This window comes from Oncorhynchus gorbuscha, linkage group LG09, assembly GCF_021184085.1.
Source record: "Oncorhynchus gorbuscha isolate QuinsamMale2020 ecotype Even-year linkage group LG09, OgorEven_v1.0, whole genome shotgun sequence".
NCBI classification, from domain to species: Eukaryota; Metazoa; Chordata; class Actinopteri; order Salmoniformes; family Salmonidae; genus Oncorhynchus; species Oncorhynchus gorbuscha.
In genome coordinates this window covers 40,135,455-40,152,310 of record NC_060181.1, presented here as the reverse complement: position 1 = coordinate 40,152,310, position 16,856 = coordinate 40,135,455, and the positions used below count along the sequence as shown (strand labels likewise).

General features: G+C 46.8%; 1 protein-coding gene across 1 annotated transcript in view; it reads right to left on the bottom strand.

Moving 5' to 3' along the window:
• The window catches only part of LOC124044378 (microtubule-actin cross-linking factor 1-like), a 288,208-nt gene that overhangs the window by 19,596 nt on the left and 251,756 nt on the right, over positions 1 to 16,856 (bottom strand). The window contains 18 exon segments of the mRNA XM_046364030.1: positions 120 to 279; positions 621 to 670; positions 672 to 791; positions 950 to 1,069; positions 1,222 to 1,428; positions 2,217 to 2,372; positions 2,591 to 2,779; positions 3,126 to 3,254; positions 3,582 to 3,779; positions 4,094 to 4,249; positions 4,614 to 4,787; positions 4,983 to 5,084; positions 5,467 to 5,568; positions 5,736 to 5,858; positions 9,586 to 9,812; positions 12,085 to 12,301; positions 15,706 to 15,909; positions 16,141 to 16,359. Of these exon segments, the coding sequence (XP_046219986.1) occupies positions 120 to 279; positions 621 to 670; positions 672 to 791; positions 950 to 1,069; positions 1,222 to 1,428; positions 2,217 to 2,372; positions 2,591 to 2,779; positions 3,126 to 3,254; positions 3,582 to 3,779; positions 4,094 to 4,249; positions 4,614 to 4,787; positions 4,983 to 5,084; positions 5,467 to 5,568; positions 5,736 to 5,858; positions 9,586 to 9,812; positions 12,085 to 12,301; positions 15,706 to 15,909; positions 16,141 to 16,359 (2,853 nt within the window).

Genomic DNA, 16,856 nt, shown 5'->3' with positions numbered 1-16,856 from the left:
CAACTCCCGTACGGGCTCGGGAGAGACGAAGGTTGAAAGTCATGCGTCCAAGCCGCACTGCTTTTTTAACCAATGGTAACTAATAGTCTAACATTGCGGCTTCATAAATAAAGAAATACCTTGTGTGAGTCCATGAGGTTGGAGACCAGGTCCAGGTCTCCGTGGACTGGCAGGTCTTCAGCCAGCTGGGGTTCTACACGGTACAGCCAGTCCACCAGGGCCTGCAGGGCCTCAGCAAACTGACCTGAGAACAGCAGGGCCTCCTCTAGCTTGTGTTGCCTTGATAAGAGACAGAGGGAAAGGTCAGTTGTCACATTACATTGAAATTGTAGCTATCGTTGTTTTAACTTTTATTTTATGGTCCAGTATTCTATATGGCAGTGCCCTAGAGAGCTACTGAGTTTGCAGGCTTTTGTTCTAGCCCTGCTTTAACACGCTTGTTTCAAATAAATAATCAATAATAGTGGGGTTTAATCAGGAGCAGAATTAGCCGAATCAGGTGCATTACTTAGTGCTGGAACAGAAACCTGCACAATCAGTAGCTCTCCAGGACTGGAGTTGGAAAAGCCTACCATAATATTCATTGTAATAAAGCAATTGGCATGGAGTTTTCCCCTCACCTCTCAACACTCTTCCCACAGACCGTGTCCCACTTGTCCCTGACCTCCCCCCAGTAGGTGGTCTAGTTTCTGGGTGTCTTCGGGCAGGGTGGTCTTGTCCCTCATGGCCTTACCAGACCTCACTGTGGTGTCATACACCGGCTGCTTAGAACCCAGCGCCTTCTGAAACTCCTTCGGGGGGGGGGGGGGGAGAGATATTTAGTTAAGGATACCAGAACAGAGGGTCTACATAATGCAGCTTAACCGTATATTGTGTTCGTTGTGTGTGAGAACCGCTCAGAATCCTATTATTTCCATGCAAGACCCATTCAGTGAGACTCCTACTGTACCTTGTGTTTGGTCAGTTGTACTTTGATCTTGTCTGGCTCGTTGGAGATCTCCAGCTCCGAGTCTAGCCGGCTCTCAGCCTCCTCCAGCCAGTCTGACAGTTTCCTCCAAGCCTCATGAAACTACAGGGAGGGAGAGAGAAACTGGTTGACCACCTCTAATTGATTTGCAGGGTGATTTCTGAAACAAAATGGCTGCCGTGTAGCATCCATTTGGTGAAGGGTAAAGTGACTTGTAAACATATGGAGAAAGCATTTCAAACCCTCTCTCATACCTGCTTGGCCCTCTTGCGGGCTTCGTCGAGGTGTCTGCCGCGGTCCAGGGACCTCTGCACCAGCTTGTCCCAGCGGGCCTGTACACTCAGCAGAAGGTTCTTGATCAGAACCACATCCTGCTTCAGACTGGCGAAACGCAGCTGAGAGCCGGCCTTCTCCAGAGCCAAAACCTGCTCCCTGTGGGTGTTCACCTCATTCACAAACATCTGGGGGGTGAACAGAGATCGACAGAGAGCGTGTTAGTCGTATAACTCCCTCGTGACAGCCTTCACATTACATTGATAGGCTCATTTGGTTCTGGGTGCTATGATTTCAGCTGTATATGCACATGCTCATCAGCACATACCAGCTAACAAAACAGAAGGGTGGAAGGGAAATGTACTAAGGCTGCAAAATGTCTGATGAATATGATGAGTCAACTTAAATATATTCAAATGTAGTATTGCAGTTATGTGAATTACAGTTAAGTATATTCTATCCTTTTTCCCATTTTAATGTTACTCCCTTTTTCTCCCCAATTTTGTGATATCCAATAACGATTCTGCCTCATCGCTGCAACTCCCCAACGGGCTCGGGCGAGGCGAAGGTCGAGTCACGCGTCCTCCAAAACACGACCAGCAAAACCGCACTTCTTAACAAGCAGGCAGCAAGCTGCACCAATGTGTCGGAGGAAATGTTCTGCAGCCTGCATGAGCCTGGCCCACCACAAGGAGTCGCTAGAGCGCGATGAGCCAAGTACAGCCCCTCAGGCCAAACCCTCGCCTAACCTGGACAACGCTGGGCCTATTGTTCCCAACCTATGGGACTCCCGGTCACGGTCGGTTGTGACACCGCCTGGGATCAAACCCGGGTCTGTAGTGACGCATCAAGCACTGAGATGCAGTGCCTTAGACCGCTGCGCCGCTCGGGAAACATGTATTCTATCCTTGTACTCACCAGTATAGCATAGCACAGCATAGGATCTCTAAACTTCTATGGTGCCGAAATTGCCCACCTTGTGTTCGTCTATCTGGAAGAGGACGGTGTCCAGGATGAGGGAGGGGGCCTGAGCCATGTTGAGGGTCTGCTCAGCCTGGGTCAGCCAGTTGATGGTGTCCTGGAGGGAGGACTGGAACCCTGTGGCCAGCGACACCGCTTCGTCCAGCTTCGCCTAGGGTGGGGGGTGGAGGTCAGTGAAATGGTTGATGGTAATATTGAAAATCGCTCCTGCAACAATACACTTCCTATGTAAAACAGTGTTTTTCTTATCTGTGAAAATCTATAATGTATACATTTTTATTAGGTACCTAATTGCATACATATACAAATACACATGCTCTTACTTATAGCCCTTCATTCATGTCTCGGAACAGAAGCTTCTTCTCTTACCCTGCGGTCCTCCATCTTAGTGTTCAGGCTGGCCCACTTGTTCTGCAGCAGGGCCAGGTTCTGTTGGGTCTGGGTCGTGCCAGCCCCGGGGCCACCCTCCTCCCCCCCGCGGGACAGCAACATGGACTCCCCCGCGTCCAGCAGCCGGTTGTACTGCTCCGCGCGCTGGGCCAACTGGGTCTGAAGCTCCTATAGAGAGACAGATGTTTTCAAAGGGTTGAATGAATGAACAATGAATAACCTTGATAATGAATGGTAAACCTGTGGCCAGGGTTTGGAATGAGGAATTTCGATACTTTGAGGAGCCACCCAATAACAACAGGTGTTCGCTAGTTATGTATTGTGCATGTCTTAACACACCCGTTACACATGGTTAAAAACAACACGTATACAGATTAGATAGTAGACAGTGACTCATATCTACTGTCGTGTATGTATGGAACAGGGTGCAGCATCGCAACATCTATCTCCTTTACCGCGTGTCGTCTTCACCACATATCTAGTGTATGTGTGGGCAACGTATCCCCAGTATTACCAGGTGCTGCTGCAGCTGCTCCCGGGCCGTCTCAGGCAGACCACCTGTGGGTTTGGCTGCAGACAGCTGGCTCTCTGTCCTCCTCAGCCACTGCAGGAACTCCTCCAGCTCACCATGGAAACCCTCCGCCTGGGGAACCAGGGAGGAGGAAGGGAGAGAGGGATCAAGAGGGGAAGTCACGAGTTGCGAGTTAATGGCAGTGCTTCAATCATTTGCCCCGTGGTTTTAGCCTTGTTAAGATTTTGTACCGTTTTTAAACCTTTACTTAACTGTGAAATAACCTATTTGCTAGTGCAATGTGATAATCATTTTTGTACAAGATGGGAACTCATAATATAGAAATAGAATTACAGGAAGGGGTAAGAAGAAATGGTGTCATTCCTTCGTTTCGCTAAGCTCAGTGAAACAGTAACCAGGGCCGCTCTTCTCAGCCCAGTCCGCCTCGATCCTTCCTACCTTGTGCAGTGCGGCCTCCAGTAGTTTCTGCCGGTCCTGGGTCTTGAGTAGCAGGTTCTCCCAGCCGCGGTTGAGGTGGTCCAGCTGGCCGCGGAGGTGGTTGGCCTCCTCCCCGGGACTGGACTCCAGCAGCTCAGCCCCCGCCGCGTTCACCGTCTCCACCGTGGAGCGATGGGACAACACGTCGTTCCTCAGCACCTGAAAGAGAGAGAGAGTTGGAGGGAGGGTGTGTTGGTTACACCTCTCCAATGCAATAATTGATGTGAAGCAAGCGTTCCGGCTCAAAACGGCTTCCACGCATAATCTATAAGGGAAAATAAGAGAAGTGAGGGTGATATGGAGGAGAGATGAGTGGTAGGCTAATAAGACCGATTTCCCGATGGAGAACCTTCATTGAGAGGGCTTTTTAGTCCAGGATTGGCTTAATGTGGGTCTGGGAAACTGAAGGCGTAAAGAAGAAACGGAGGATAAGTAAGAGTGTGGGAGGCATAGACGTAGAGAGGTAGACGTACGTGGTGTCGGGCCAGTTCTATCTCGATGGCCTTGGGGTCAGAGTTGATGGGTCTCTGTGTGTCCAGGGTGGCGTGGGTGTGACTCAGCCAGGACTGCAGCTCAGACAAGGCATGCTGGAACTGACCTAGAGCCAGGAGAGCCCCTTCCAACTTATGCTGTGGGAAACAGAATAGTGAAAACAGCATTGAAAGGTGTAATATAATGTACTTATCTGAGGTATCAATGTATTTTAATATCATCACAACAACTTGTAATGGTAGAATCTATTATGCGTGTGTAACCATAAAAAAATAGAATCCATATTTCTATGTGTTTAACTGACAAACTTGATTTGTAAAATATTGGGTTCACTACAACAGCGTGGCACTACTAGCCAACAGTGAGTCTGACTTCCAGAGGACCGGAGTTCTGAAGGTATTCTTTTAGACAAGGGGCTGGAGAGCTACTGTAGCTACTGCCCTTACTGTAAAATAGTTAGGGAGTCACTGGGTAAAACAGGCCAATGCATAGTTTGTGTACCTGTCTGTGAATGATCTTGTCCCCCAGGTTGTCCCAGAGGTGTCGGAGCTCAGTGAGGGGCTCCTGGATCATGTCTCTGTCGTTCTGGTCCGAGACCTTCTTGAGCAACAGCTCCCCCTGGTGGCACAGCTTCTCCATGTCTATCTGCTGCTGGTACACCTCCACCTTGTAGTGCTGCTCACAGGAGAGGAGAGGAGTCAGGCCTGCACTAGCAGTTCACTTATCTTTAAAGTGATAGTTCAAAGAGAGTTTTTTTAAGTACAATAATTATTATAAATATTTGGAGGATGATAAAAACATATTGGAATATATTAAGTAAACTATTTATATCGAAGTTACGTGACGACAGAAGTCGATTATGATTCAAACCTTGAGCTCTTCAATCTGCTGTTTGACAGTTCCCAGATCAGTGCCCACAATGGACATGTCACAGAGCTTGATCACTGTGTTGTCCAGGTAGTCAAACATGCCCTGCAACACACACACACACACACACACACACACACACACACACACACACACACACACACACACACACACACACACACACACACACACACACACACACACACACACACACACACACACACACACACACACACACACACACACACACACACACACACACACACACACACACACACACACGACAAATGAGTCAATCTAACTTCTGAAAACTATAATGCCGATCTATGTCTAGATACTGATAAATGCCTCTACTTCACGACATGATACATTTCTAAGCATCTACTTTCTGAAATAACCAGTGCAATAAATACCAAATTATTCAATTCAAATGTTTTAATTCTCATATACACTGAGCTAAAAGACTGATGCATTCTGGGACACTGACCTGCAATGCATCCTGGTACTGCACAGAAGCAGCCATGGCCTCCTCCAACCTCTCCATCCTCTCTCTCCACGTCCGGTCCAGGCCTTCCCAGGCCACATTCATCTGAGAAACGGACACAGAGAAGAGATGAAACATATCGCAATACAAATACATAAAACAGAGAACGTAAACACAAGAAAGACAACGCACTGAGTCCATTAATGATTATGTTCTCGATTGGTTTGATCCTGTCTTAAGTCTTGAAGTTTTCATCCTGTACTACTCCTCACCTCGTCAATGGTCTTCTTGACCTCAGGCTTCTCCGTTTCTCCGCAGGCGAAGATGAGTTCAGCCCCAAGGGTTCGTACAAACTCCAGCTCCTCCCTCAGCCCATCTGTCTCGGCCTTGATGGCCTTGGAGAGAGACACAGAATTCATATTTGGACAGATCAGACAACCCAACAGTAGTCACAATCATCAGTAACTACCTCTGCACATTCGCTCCCCTTCCTACCGCTGAGCTAACTACAGTACAAATACATTGCAAGCTATACAGGCCGTTACATACAGTGAAAGTCGAAACTTTACATACACTTAGGTTGGAGTCATTAAAACTTGTTTTTCAACCACTCCACAAATTTTGGCAAGTCAGTTAGGACATCTACTTTGTGCATGACAAGTAATTTTTCCAACAATTGTTTACAGAGATTAGTTCACTGTATCACAATTCCAGTGGGTCAAAAGTTTACATACACTAAGTTGACTGTGCCTTTAAACAGCTTGGAAAATTCCAGAAAATGATGTTATGGCTTTAGAAGCTTCTGATAGGCTAATTGACATCATAGTAAATTGGAGGTCTACCTGTGGATGTATTTCAAGGCCTACCTTCAACCTCAGTGTCTCTTTGCTTGACATCATGGGGAAATCAAAAGAAATCAGCCAAGACCTCGGAAAAACAATTGTAGACCTCAACAAGTCTGGTTCATCCTTGGGGGCATTTCCCAAACGCCTGAATGTACCACGTTCATCTGTACAAACAATAGTACACAAGTATAAACACCCATGGGACCACGCAGCCGTCATACCCCTCAGGAAGGAGACGGGTTCTGTCTCCTAGAGATGAACGTACTTTGGTGCGAAAAGTGCAAATCAATCCCAGTACAACAGCAAAGGACCTTGTGAAGATGCTGGAGGAAACAGGTACAAAAGTATCTATATCCACAGTAAAACAAATCCTATATCGACATAACCTAAAAGGACACTCAGCAAAGAAGAAGACACTGCTTCAAAACCAGCATAAAAAAAACAGACTACGGTTTGCATGGGGACAAAGATCGTACTTTTTGGAGAAATGTCCTCTGGTCTGATGAAACAAAAATAGAACTGTTTGGCCATATTGACCATCGTTATCTTTGGAGGAAAAAGGGGGATGCTTGTAAGCAGAAGAACACCATCCCAACCGTGAAGCACGGGGGTGGCAGCATCATGTTGTGGGGGTGCTTTGCTGCAGGAGGGACTGGTGCACTTCACAAAATAGATGGCATCATGAGGTAGGAAAATGATGTGGATATATTGAAGCAACATTTCAAGACATCAGTCAGGAAGTTAAAAGGTTGGTCGCAAATGGGTCTTTCTAATGAACAATGACCCCAAGTATACTTCCAAAGTTGTGGCAAAATGGCTTAAGGACAACAAAGTCAAGGTATTGGAGTGGCCATCACAAAGCCCTGAATCCTATAGAACATTTGTGTGCAGAACTGAAAAAGCGTGTGCGAGCAAGGAGGCCTACAAACCTGACTCAGTTACACCAGCTCTGTCAGGAGGAATAGGCCAAAATTCATGCAACTTATTGTGGGAAGCTTGTGGAAGGCTGCCCAAAACATTTGACCCAAGTTAAACAATTTAAAGGCAATGGTACCCAATACTAATTGAGCGTATGTAAACTTCTGACCCACTGGGAATGTGATGAAAGAAATAAAAGCTGAAATAAATCCTTCTCTATTATTCGGACATTTCACATTCTTAAAATAAAGTGGTGACCTAACTGACCAAAGACAGGGAATATTTACTAGGATTAGATGTCAGGAATTGTGAAAAACTGATTTTAAATATATTTGGCTGAGGTGGATGTAAACCTCCGACTTCAACTGTAGCTACTAACATGCTGGCACCATGTGTCTCCTCTTTATCTTCATAACTAATTCATATATTCTCTTTTTCTTACCCCCTCTCTCTTAGTGTGTTGTTTGGTCTCATATTCATACCACAGAAGACTATTCCTCCACATTTTAGCATCTGAATATCTTGCTATGCTTTCCTTGTATTTTCCATAGTGTTGCTACAAACATGCGCTATGCATCCATATCTTTTTCTCCACCTTTTCCCTGTCTTTCAATAACCATCATCATCCTCTCAGTCAACCTCCATCCCTCTCCACACGTACCTCTACCCTCCTCTCTCTCAGTCAACCTCCATCCCTCTCCACACGTACCTCTACCCTCCTCTCTCTCAGTCAACCTCCATCCCTCTCCACACGTACCTCTACCCTCCTCTCTCTCAGTCAACCTCCATCCCTCTCCACACGTACCTCTACCCTCCTCTCTCTCAGTCAACCTCCATCCCTCTCCACACGTACCTCTACCCTCCTCTCTCTCAGTCAACCTCCATCCCCCTCTCCACACGTACCTCTACCCTCCTCTCTCAGTAACCCTCCATCCCCCTCTCCACACGTACCTCTACCCTCCTCTCTCAGTAACCCTAAATCCCCCTCTCCACACATACCTCTACCCTCCTCTCTCTCAGTAACCCTCCATCCCTCTCCACCCGTACCTCTACCCTCCTCTCTCTCAGTAACCCTCCATCCCCCTCTCCACACATACCTCTACCCTCCTCTCTCTCAGTAACCCTCCATTCCCATCTCCACACATACCTCTACCCTCCCCTCTCTCAGTAACCCTCCATCCCCCTCTCCACACATACCTCTACCCTCCTCTCTCTCAGTAACCCTAAATCCCCCTCTCCACACATACCTCTACCCTCCTCTCTCTCAGTAACCCTCCATCCCTCTCCACCCGTACCTCTACCCTCCTCTCTCTCAGTAACCCTCCATCCCCCTCTCCACACATACCTCTACCCTCCTCTCTCTCAGTAACCCTAAATCCCCCTCTCCACACATACCTCTACCCTCCTCTCTCTGTAACCCTCCATCCCCCTCTCCACACATACCTCTACCCTCCTCTCAGTAACCCTCCATCTCTCTCCACACGTACCTCTACCCTCCTCTCTCTGTAACCCTCCATCCCCCTCTCCACACATACCTCTACCCTCCTCTCTCTCAGTAACCCTCCATCTCTCTCCACACATCTCCACCCTCCTCTCTCTCAGTAACCCTCCATCCCCCTCTCCACACGTATCTCTACCCTCCTCTCTCTGTAACCCTCCATCCCCCTCTCCACACATACCTCCACCCTCCTCTCTCAGTAACCCTCCATCTCTCTCCACACATACCTCTACCCTCCTCTCTCTCAGTAACCTTCCATCCCCCTCTCCACACATACCTCTACCCTCCTCTCTCTCAGTAACCCTCCATCTCTCTCCACACATACCTCTACCCTCCTCTCTCTCAGTAACCTTCCATCCCCCTCTCCACACATACCTCTACCCTCCTCTCTCTCAGTAACCTTCCATCCCCCTCTCCACACATACCTCTACCCTCCTCTCTCTCAGTAACCCTCCATCCCCCTCTCCACACGTACCTCTACCCTCCTCTCTCTGTAACCCTCCATCCCCCTCTCCACACATACCTCCACCCTCCTCTCTCAGTAACCCTCCATCTCTCTCCACACATACCTCTACCCTCCTCTCTCTCAGTAACCTTCCATCCCCCTCTCCACACATACCTCCACCCTCCTCTCTCAGTAACCCTCCATCTCTCTCCACACATATCTCCACCCTCTCTCTCAGTAACCCTCCATCCCCCTCTCCACACGTACCTCTACCCTCCTCTCTCTCAGTAACCCTCCATCCCCCTCTCCACACGTACCTCTACCCTCCTCTCTCTCAGTAACCCTCCATCCCCCTCTCCACACGCACCTCTACCCTCCTCTCTCTCAGTAACCCTCCATCCCCTCTCCACACGTACCTCAGCCGCCTCTATCTGCTGTTTGATGAGTGAGGGGTCCACCCCGGGGTCCTCCAGCTCCTTGACGATGTCCTGCGAGTCACGGAGCGTGCTCAGTAACGCCGCCATGTCGGCCCAGAACTTCCCAGCCAGGTCCAAGACGTCCGTCAGCTTCCCCTCCCGCTCCTCAGCCCTCTGCCGGATCTCATCCCACAGGGAGCGCAGACGCAGGAGACGGGAATGCACGGCTGGGAGGGGGAAAGAGGGGGATGGAGGAGTTAGGAATAAATCTGGACGTGTGGTGTTATTTGAAAGGACAATTGTCAGGATTTGCTATTAGCTATGTAAAAATGGATGGAGGAATTATGTAATAACAAGTTATTATTAATTAGTATTATTAAGTCCTGAACTTAACCATAACAAATAGCAAATGTACTTGCTTATCATTTCTGATGTTATTGCTGCTTTTGTCCCTTCCAGCATGGCCATCTAGTGACAACATCAACAGTGGAGTCTTTTACAGAACCAGTCAGTAGACTACATTCCCACTGCACAGAGCAGTCATTCATAGTTATAAAGTGATGTACTGAGACATTTTGGCGGGGGAAGGCAGTGTCGCCATGTGTGCTGGGAGTCCTCAAAAGTTCTTAACTGTTTGTGAATCTCCGTCTGTGTGTTTCTGGGTGTCTGTTTCAAATAAACTTTGTTGAATACAAAAAATGAGACGAATCAGGTTTGGCAGTGGGATCCTTGTAATACAGTGGGAGTGTGTGCATGTATTGTTTTCTCCCCTCTCCCTACACGGAGGTCCTGTGTATGAGTCATTGTCTCCACCCAGGGGTGGTTATGTGTGTGTATCCCTTTGTGATGCATGCATGTCCTTGTGTGACACAAGTACAATACCGGTCGAAAGTTTTAGAACATCTACCCATTCTAGGGTTTTTCTTTATTTGGACTATTTTCTACATTGTAGAATAAGAGTTAAGACATCAACACTATGAAATAACACATATGGAATCATGTAGTAACCAATAAAGTGTTAAACAAATCAAAATATATTTTAAGTAGCCACCCTTTGTCTCGATGACAGCATTGAACACTATTGGCATTCTCTCAATCAGCTTCATGAGGTAGTCACCTGGAATGTCACCTTGAATGCAGGTGTGCCTTGTTAAAAGTTATTTTGTGGAATTTCTTTCCTTCTTAATGCGTTTGAGCCAATCAGTTGTGTTGTGACAAGGTAGGGGTGGAATACAGAAGACAGCCCTATTTGGTAAAAGACCAAGTCCATATTATGGCAAGAACAGCTCAAATAAGTAAAGAGAAACGACAGGCCATCATTATGTTAAGACATGAAGGTCAGTCAATACGGAAAACGTCAAGAACTATGAACGTTTCTTCAAGTGCAGTTGCAAAAACCATCAAGCGCTACGATGAAACTGGCTCTCATGAGGACCGCCACAGGAATGGAAGACCCAGAGTTACCTCTGCTGCAGAGGATAAGTTCATTAGAGTTACCAGCCTCAGAAATTGCAGCCCAAATAAATGCTTCAGTGTTCAAGTAACAGACACATCTCAACATCAACTGTTCAGAGGGGACTGTGTGAATCAGGCCTTCATGGTTGAATTTCTGCAAAGAAACCACTACTAAAGGACACCAATAAGAGACTTCCTTGGACCAAGAAACACAAGCAATTAGACCGGTGGAAATTTGTCCTCTGGTCTGGAGTCCAAATTGGAGATTTTGGTTCCAACTGCAGTGTCTGTTGGATCATCTCTGCATGTGTATTTTTCCACCATGAAGCATGGAGGAGGAGGTGTTATGGTGCTTTGCTGGTGACACTGACAATGATTTATTTAGATTTCAAGACACACTTAACCAGCATGACTACCACAGCATTCTGCAGCGATACGCCATCCCATCTGGTTTGGGCTTAGTGGGACTATCATTTGTTTTTCAACAGGACAATGACCCAACACACCTCCAGGCTGTGTCAGGGCTATTTGACCAAGAAGGAGAGTGATGGAGTGCTGCATCAGATGACCTGGCCTCCACAATCCCCCGACCTCAACCAAATTGAGATGGTTTGGGATGAGTTGGACCACGGAGTGAAGGAAAAGCAGCCAACAAGTGCTCAGCATATGTGGGAACTCCTTTAAGACTGTTGGAAAAGCATTCCACGTGAAGCTGGTTGAGAGAATGCCAAGAGTGTGCAAAGCTGTAATCAAGGCAAAAGGTGTCTATTTGAAGGTGTCTAAAAGGCAAAAGGTGTCTATTTGTTTAACACTTTTTTGGTTACTACATGATTCCATATGTGTTATTTCATAGTTTTGATGTCTTCACTATTATTCAACAACTTAGAAAATAGTAAAAATAAAGAAAAACAGAAATTAGTTGGTGTGTCCAAACTTTTAACTGGTAGTGTATGTGGGTGTGTTTGTGTTCATCTGTGTGTGTGTTTATAAGTGTGTATATGTAAGTGTACCTATGTGTGTGTGTTTCAGGCCCTTACCTTCAGCGGCAGGATCGTTGGGCTGCTCTACTGATGAGCTCCTCACCACGGGCACACAGGGCAGAGAAGGAGGGCAACAGTTTGTCCAGCTCCAGCCCAGTAGCCTTGTGCTCAGCCAGCTGCTCCCGGATCTTATCCGCCTCCGCCGCCACGGGAGAAGGGGAACGGAGGCGCTGCACAGCCCCTTCCAGGGTCTCCAATAGGGGGTCCATCTTGTCATGGAACTGGGGGGGTGTTAGGAAGAGAAGGTGGGTTGCGTGATTAATACCTGCTTTATGCTCAATCCAGCAATGCTGTCCAGAGGCTCTGTATGGAGAGTGTGACGCAAATGCAGAGCCTCCTGAGCGCCATACGACGATGCCACCCAATTTCTGTAACAATTCCACCCAATTTCTGTAACATGATTGGTCGGTGGGAGGTCCTGTATTAACACAAACTCACTTCCTTCACAGCGGCTCTTCAAAGTGCAATGATGTATGAACGGCCTGTCTTCTACAGAGACCGTGTGGCAGTAAATGCTGTACAGCCACTGTTGATGACGGATTGCCCATGCAGAGCCTTTTAAGGCTTTCATTCTTGTTATTATACATACTTATACAGTGGGGCAAAAAAATATTTAGTCAGTCACCAATTGTGCAAGTTCTCACACTTAAAAAGACGAGAGGCCTGTAATTTTCATCATAGCTACACTTCAACTATGACAGACAAAATTAGTTTTTTTCTCTCCAGAAAATCACATTGTAGGATTTTTAATTAATTAATTTGAAAATTATGGTGGAAAATGAGTATTTGGTCAACAACAAAAGTTTCTCTCAATACTTTGTTATATACCCTTTGTTGGCAATGACAGAGGTCAAACATTTTCTGTAAGTCTTCACAAGGTTTTCACACACTGTTGCTGGTATTTTGGCCCATTCCTCCATACAGATCTCCTCTAGAGCAGTGATGTTTTGGGGCTGTTGCTGGGCAACACGGACTTTCATCTCCCTCCAAAGATTTTCTATGGGGTTGAGATCTGGAGACTGGCTAGGCTACTCAAGGACCTTGAAATGCTTCTTACGAAGCCACTCCTTCGTTGCCCGGGCGGTGTGTTTGGGATCATTGTCATGCTGAAAGACCCAGCCACGTTTCATCTTCAATGCCCTTGCTGATGGAAAGAGGTTTCCACTCAAAATCTCATGATACATGGCCCCATTCATTCTTTCCTTTACACGGATCAGTCGCCCTGGTCCCTTTGCAGAAAAACAGCCCCAAAGCATGATGTTTCCACCCCCATGCTTCACAGTAGGTATGGTGTTCTTTGGATGCAAAAAGTTATATTTTGGTTTCATCTGACATTCTCCCAATCTTCTTCTGGATCATCCAAATGCTCTCTAGCAAACTTCAGACGGGCCTGGACATGTACTGGCTTAAGCAGGGGGACACGTCTGGCACTGCAGGATTTGAGTCCCTGGCTGCGTAGTGTGTTACTGATGGTAGGCTTTGTTACTTTGGTCCCAGCTCTCTGCAGGTCATTCACGAGGTCCCCCCAAGTGGTTCTGGGATTTTTTCTCACCGCTCTTGTGATCATTTTGACCCCACGGGGTGAGATCTTGCGTGGAGCCCCAGATCGAGGGAGATTATCAGTGGTCTTGTATGTCTTCCATTTTCTAATAATTGCTCCCACAGTTGATTTCTTCAAACCAAGCTGCTTACCTATTGCAGATTCAGTCTTCCCAGCCTGGTGCAAGTCTACAATTTTGTTTCTGGTGTCCTTTGACAGCTCCTTGGTCTTGGCCATAGTGTGACTGTTTGGAGGTTGTGGACAGGTGTCTTTTATACTGATAACAAGTTCAAATAGGTGCCATTAATACAGGTAACGAGTGGAGGACAGAGGAGCCTCTTAAAGAAGAAGTTACAGGTCTGTGAGAGCCAGAAATCTTGCAAATAAATAAATTAAAAATCCTACAATGTGATTTTTTCCTTCTCATTTTGTCTGTCATAGTTGAAGTGTACCTATGATGAAAATTACAGGCCTCTCATCTTTTTAAGTGGGAGAATTTGCAAAATTGGTGGCTGACTAAATACTTCTTTGCCCCGCTGTATGTATTCGGAGGGGACATTTTGACAGTGCTAAAATGCAGAGATCCTTCCCGAAAAATACCACGTAATTTTGGATACTTGGAGGGTCATGTGATTCAAGATGTGGGAGTACTATAGATGTATTTACGAGAAGTTTACTTCGTTAGGAATACTGGGCACAACTTTCAAAATCAGCACAAACTATTACCACAGCCTCACTAAGTGGTGGGTGATAAAGATGATATGGTAGTCTTTGGTAAATAAATGCATTTGAGCAATGTCAAAACGGGTAACATGGACTGGAACAGAGAAGAGGACAAGCCTAAAGCTACTAAAAAGGACAGGAATTGCCAATTTACAAAAATATCAAAAACAAACTAACTGAGAAAGAGGAGAGACATTGGACAAAGTATACTTGGGAGGTATGGCGGGTTGTCTCAGCCTAGACACAAGGTTTACGCAGGAAGGAATTCTGATAACTAAGTCACGTTGTGATCGGTTGGCATCAGTAACACAGTACAGGTCAATCAGTGGTCTTACCTCTACCAGCTGGGTGATTGCAGTGAGCAGTGACGACGGATGGAGGAAATTGTGGGTGAACACACACAGCACATCCACAATGGGTGAGAGGCGGGATGGAGGGATGGATGGAGCAAACCAGGGAGGGAGGGATGGGGGAGTGCGAGGAGAGGGGGAAATGTCAGGCACAAGGGAGGGGGTAGAGAGGTATGGAGGTTGGTCGTTTAGGAGGAATGAAAAGAGAGAGAGAAAGGGAGGGATGCATAGAGAGAGGGAGTGGGTGATATGGTCCATTAGGGATGGGAGGTGGAGAAACAACACAGTGTGTTAGATCAGTGACATGCACACACTCTGGCCAAGCAATATCAACAGCAGCAACAATCAGCTTAGCACTCCGCGATAATCAACCCGTGGCTCTTGACTTATGAGATGACGTGCAGTGAGAGAGCATTTGACAAGGGAACTACTGAAATAAAATGTGAATGTTTCTTACGGAAATATTTACTGACTGCAAGTGTAGCAATGAAGCTGTGTAGCTTCAGCAAACAGAGACTGCTACTACTCTACTATCGTATTATGACCAAGACCTTTGAAGATCACGGCAACATCTCTTGGAGTGAAATAATAAGTCAACATGGTCTAGTTCTCTTCCAATCTGATGGAAATGAGCAAAAAGAGACAGAACAGCTCCAAGTAAGGAGTCCAATATGCACCTTCACACTATAGCTTGAGCATTGGTCACAGAAATCCCACGACACTTCAGCCAATGCCTAACACCTTCACACTGCTCTTCCACTACAGACTGGAGTGGTAACGTTACATGGACCTCGTCCTGCCATTAGCAGCCAGGCGGCACATGGAAATCTTGAGCCTTCCAAATATGGACACAACAAGGCTTACGGCATCCATATAAGGAAGTCGTCAGATTTCCTCATATGGATGCCGGAAGCTTGGTTTTTATCGGGGTAGCAATCGGCAGACACAAGCTTCAACAATTGACACTTTCGAGCCCCAAACCGATTTCAAATTCACTTTTACAAAACTATACCTGCGCAGACTGAGAAACAGCCTCGTCCAGGGTGGCGGCGCGACCCTTGACCTCCTCCTTGATGGCCGCGTAGCGTGTCTCGGCGTCGCTGTAGCGCTGCCTCACCGTGGCCCCCTCCTGGTGACTCAGAACGGCCAGCTGGGGGCCGATCTTCAGCAGCTTGTCGATGTGGGGCTTGTGCTCCGCTATGGACTCCCTCAAGAGCTGGACGAAAGATGGTGGGAGAAAGAGTGGAAAATAAGTAAAGAGGAAGATGGACAGTGTGATTGAGAGAGTGGTACAGTTGGAGTACCACAGAGAAAGAGGGAGACAGGAAAGAGAAAAAAAGCAAGTAGAAGTGTTATTATTTTTTTATATGTTAGGAACTCATTCGACATGATACATGTTTTCACGAGGACATTAGTGTAAATACAGCAATTAGAGCCTCCTCCTCACCCTCATCTGCTCCTGTTGGAGTCGCAGGGCCTCGGTGTCGATGGCAGGTGGGGGCAGCTGGGCGATAAGGGTCTCCGTCTCCCCCAGCCAGGGCTCCAGCTCCTCCTGGGTCTCCCAGAAGCGGGCCACCAGGACCTGGGCCTGCTCCAGGGCTGAGAAACGCTCCTGGTGCCGCTGGCTCACCACTTCGTAGCGGGCAATCAGCGAGTCCGTCTTCACCTGAGGAGAGCGAGGGGAAGAAAAGAGGTTAGAATGGTTCACATTTGGTAACTAGGCAAAAACATTAACATTACATTTACATTTAAGTCATTTAGCAGACGCTCTTATCCAGAGCGACTTACAAATTGGTGCATTCACCTTATGACATCCAGTGGAACAACCACTTTACAATAGTGCATCTAAATATTTTAAGGGGGGGGGGGGGTGAGAAGGATTACTTTATCCTATCCTAGGTATTCCTTAAAGAGGTGGGGTTTCAGGTGTCTCCAAAAAACCAGTGGAATAGTTCACATTTTGTGTACTAATGTTGTAGGCTTTTACTTCAAGCACAAAACCCAAGATTTCCCTCCTTGTTTATAATATTTAATAATATTATAATATGAATATAACAAATACATAAGTCATGTCATTTGATTTTCCTGTGAATAAACTTTTCTTAAATGAGTCATTGCATACAGTGTGTTACAAAAGGCGTCTTGTTCTGCCTTTCACCGTTC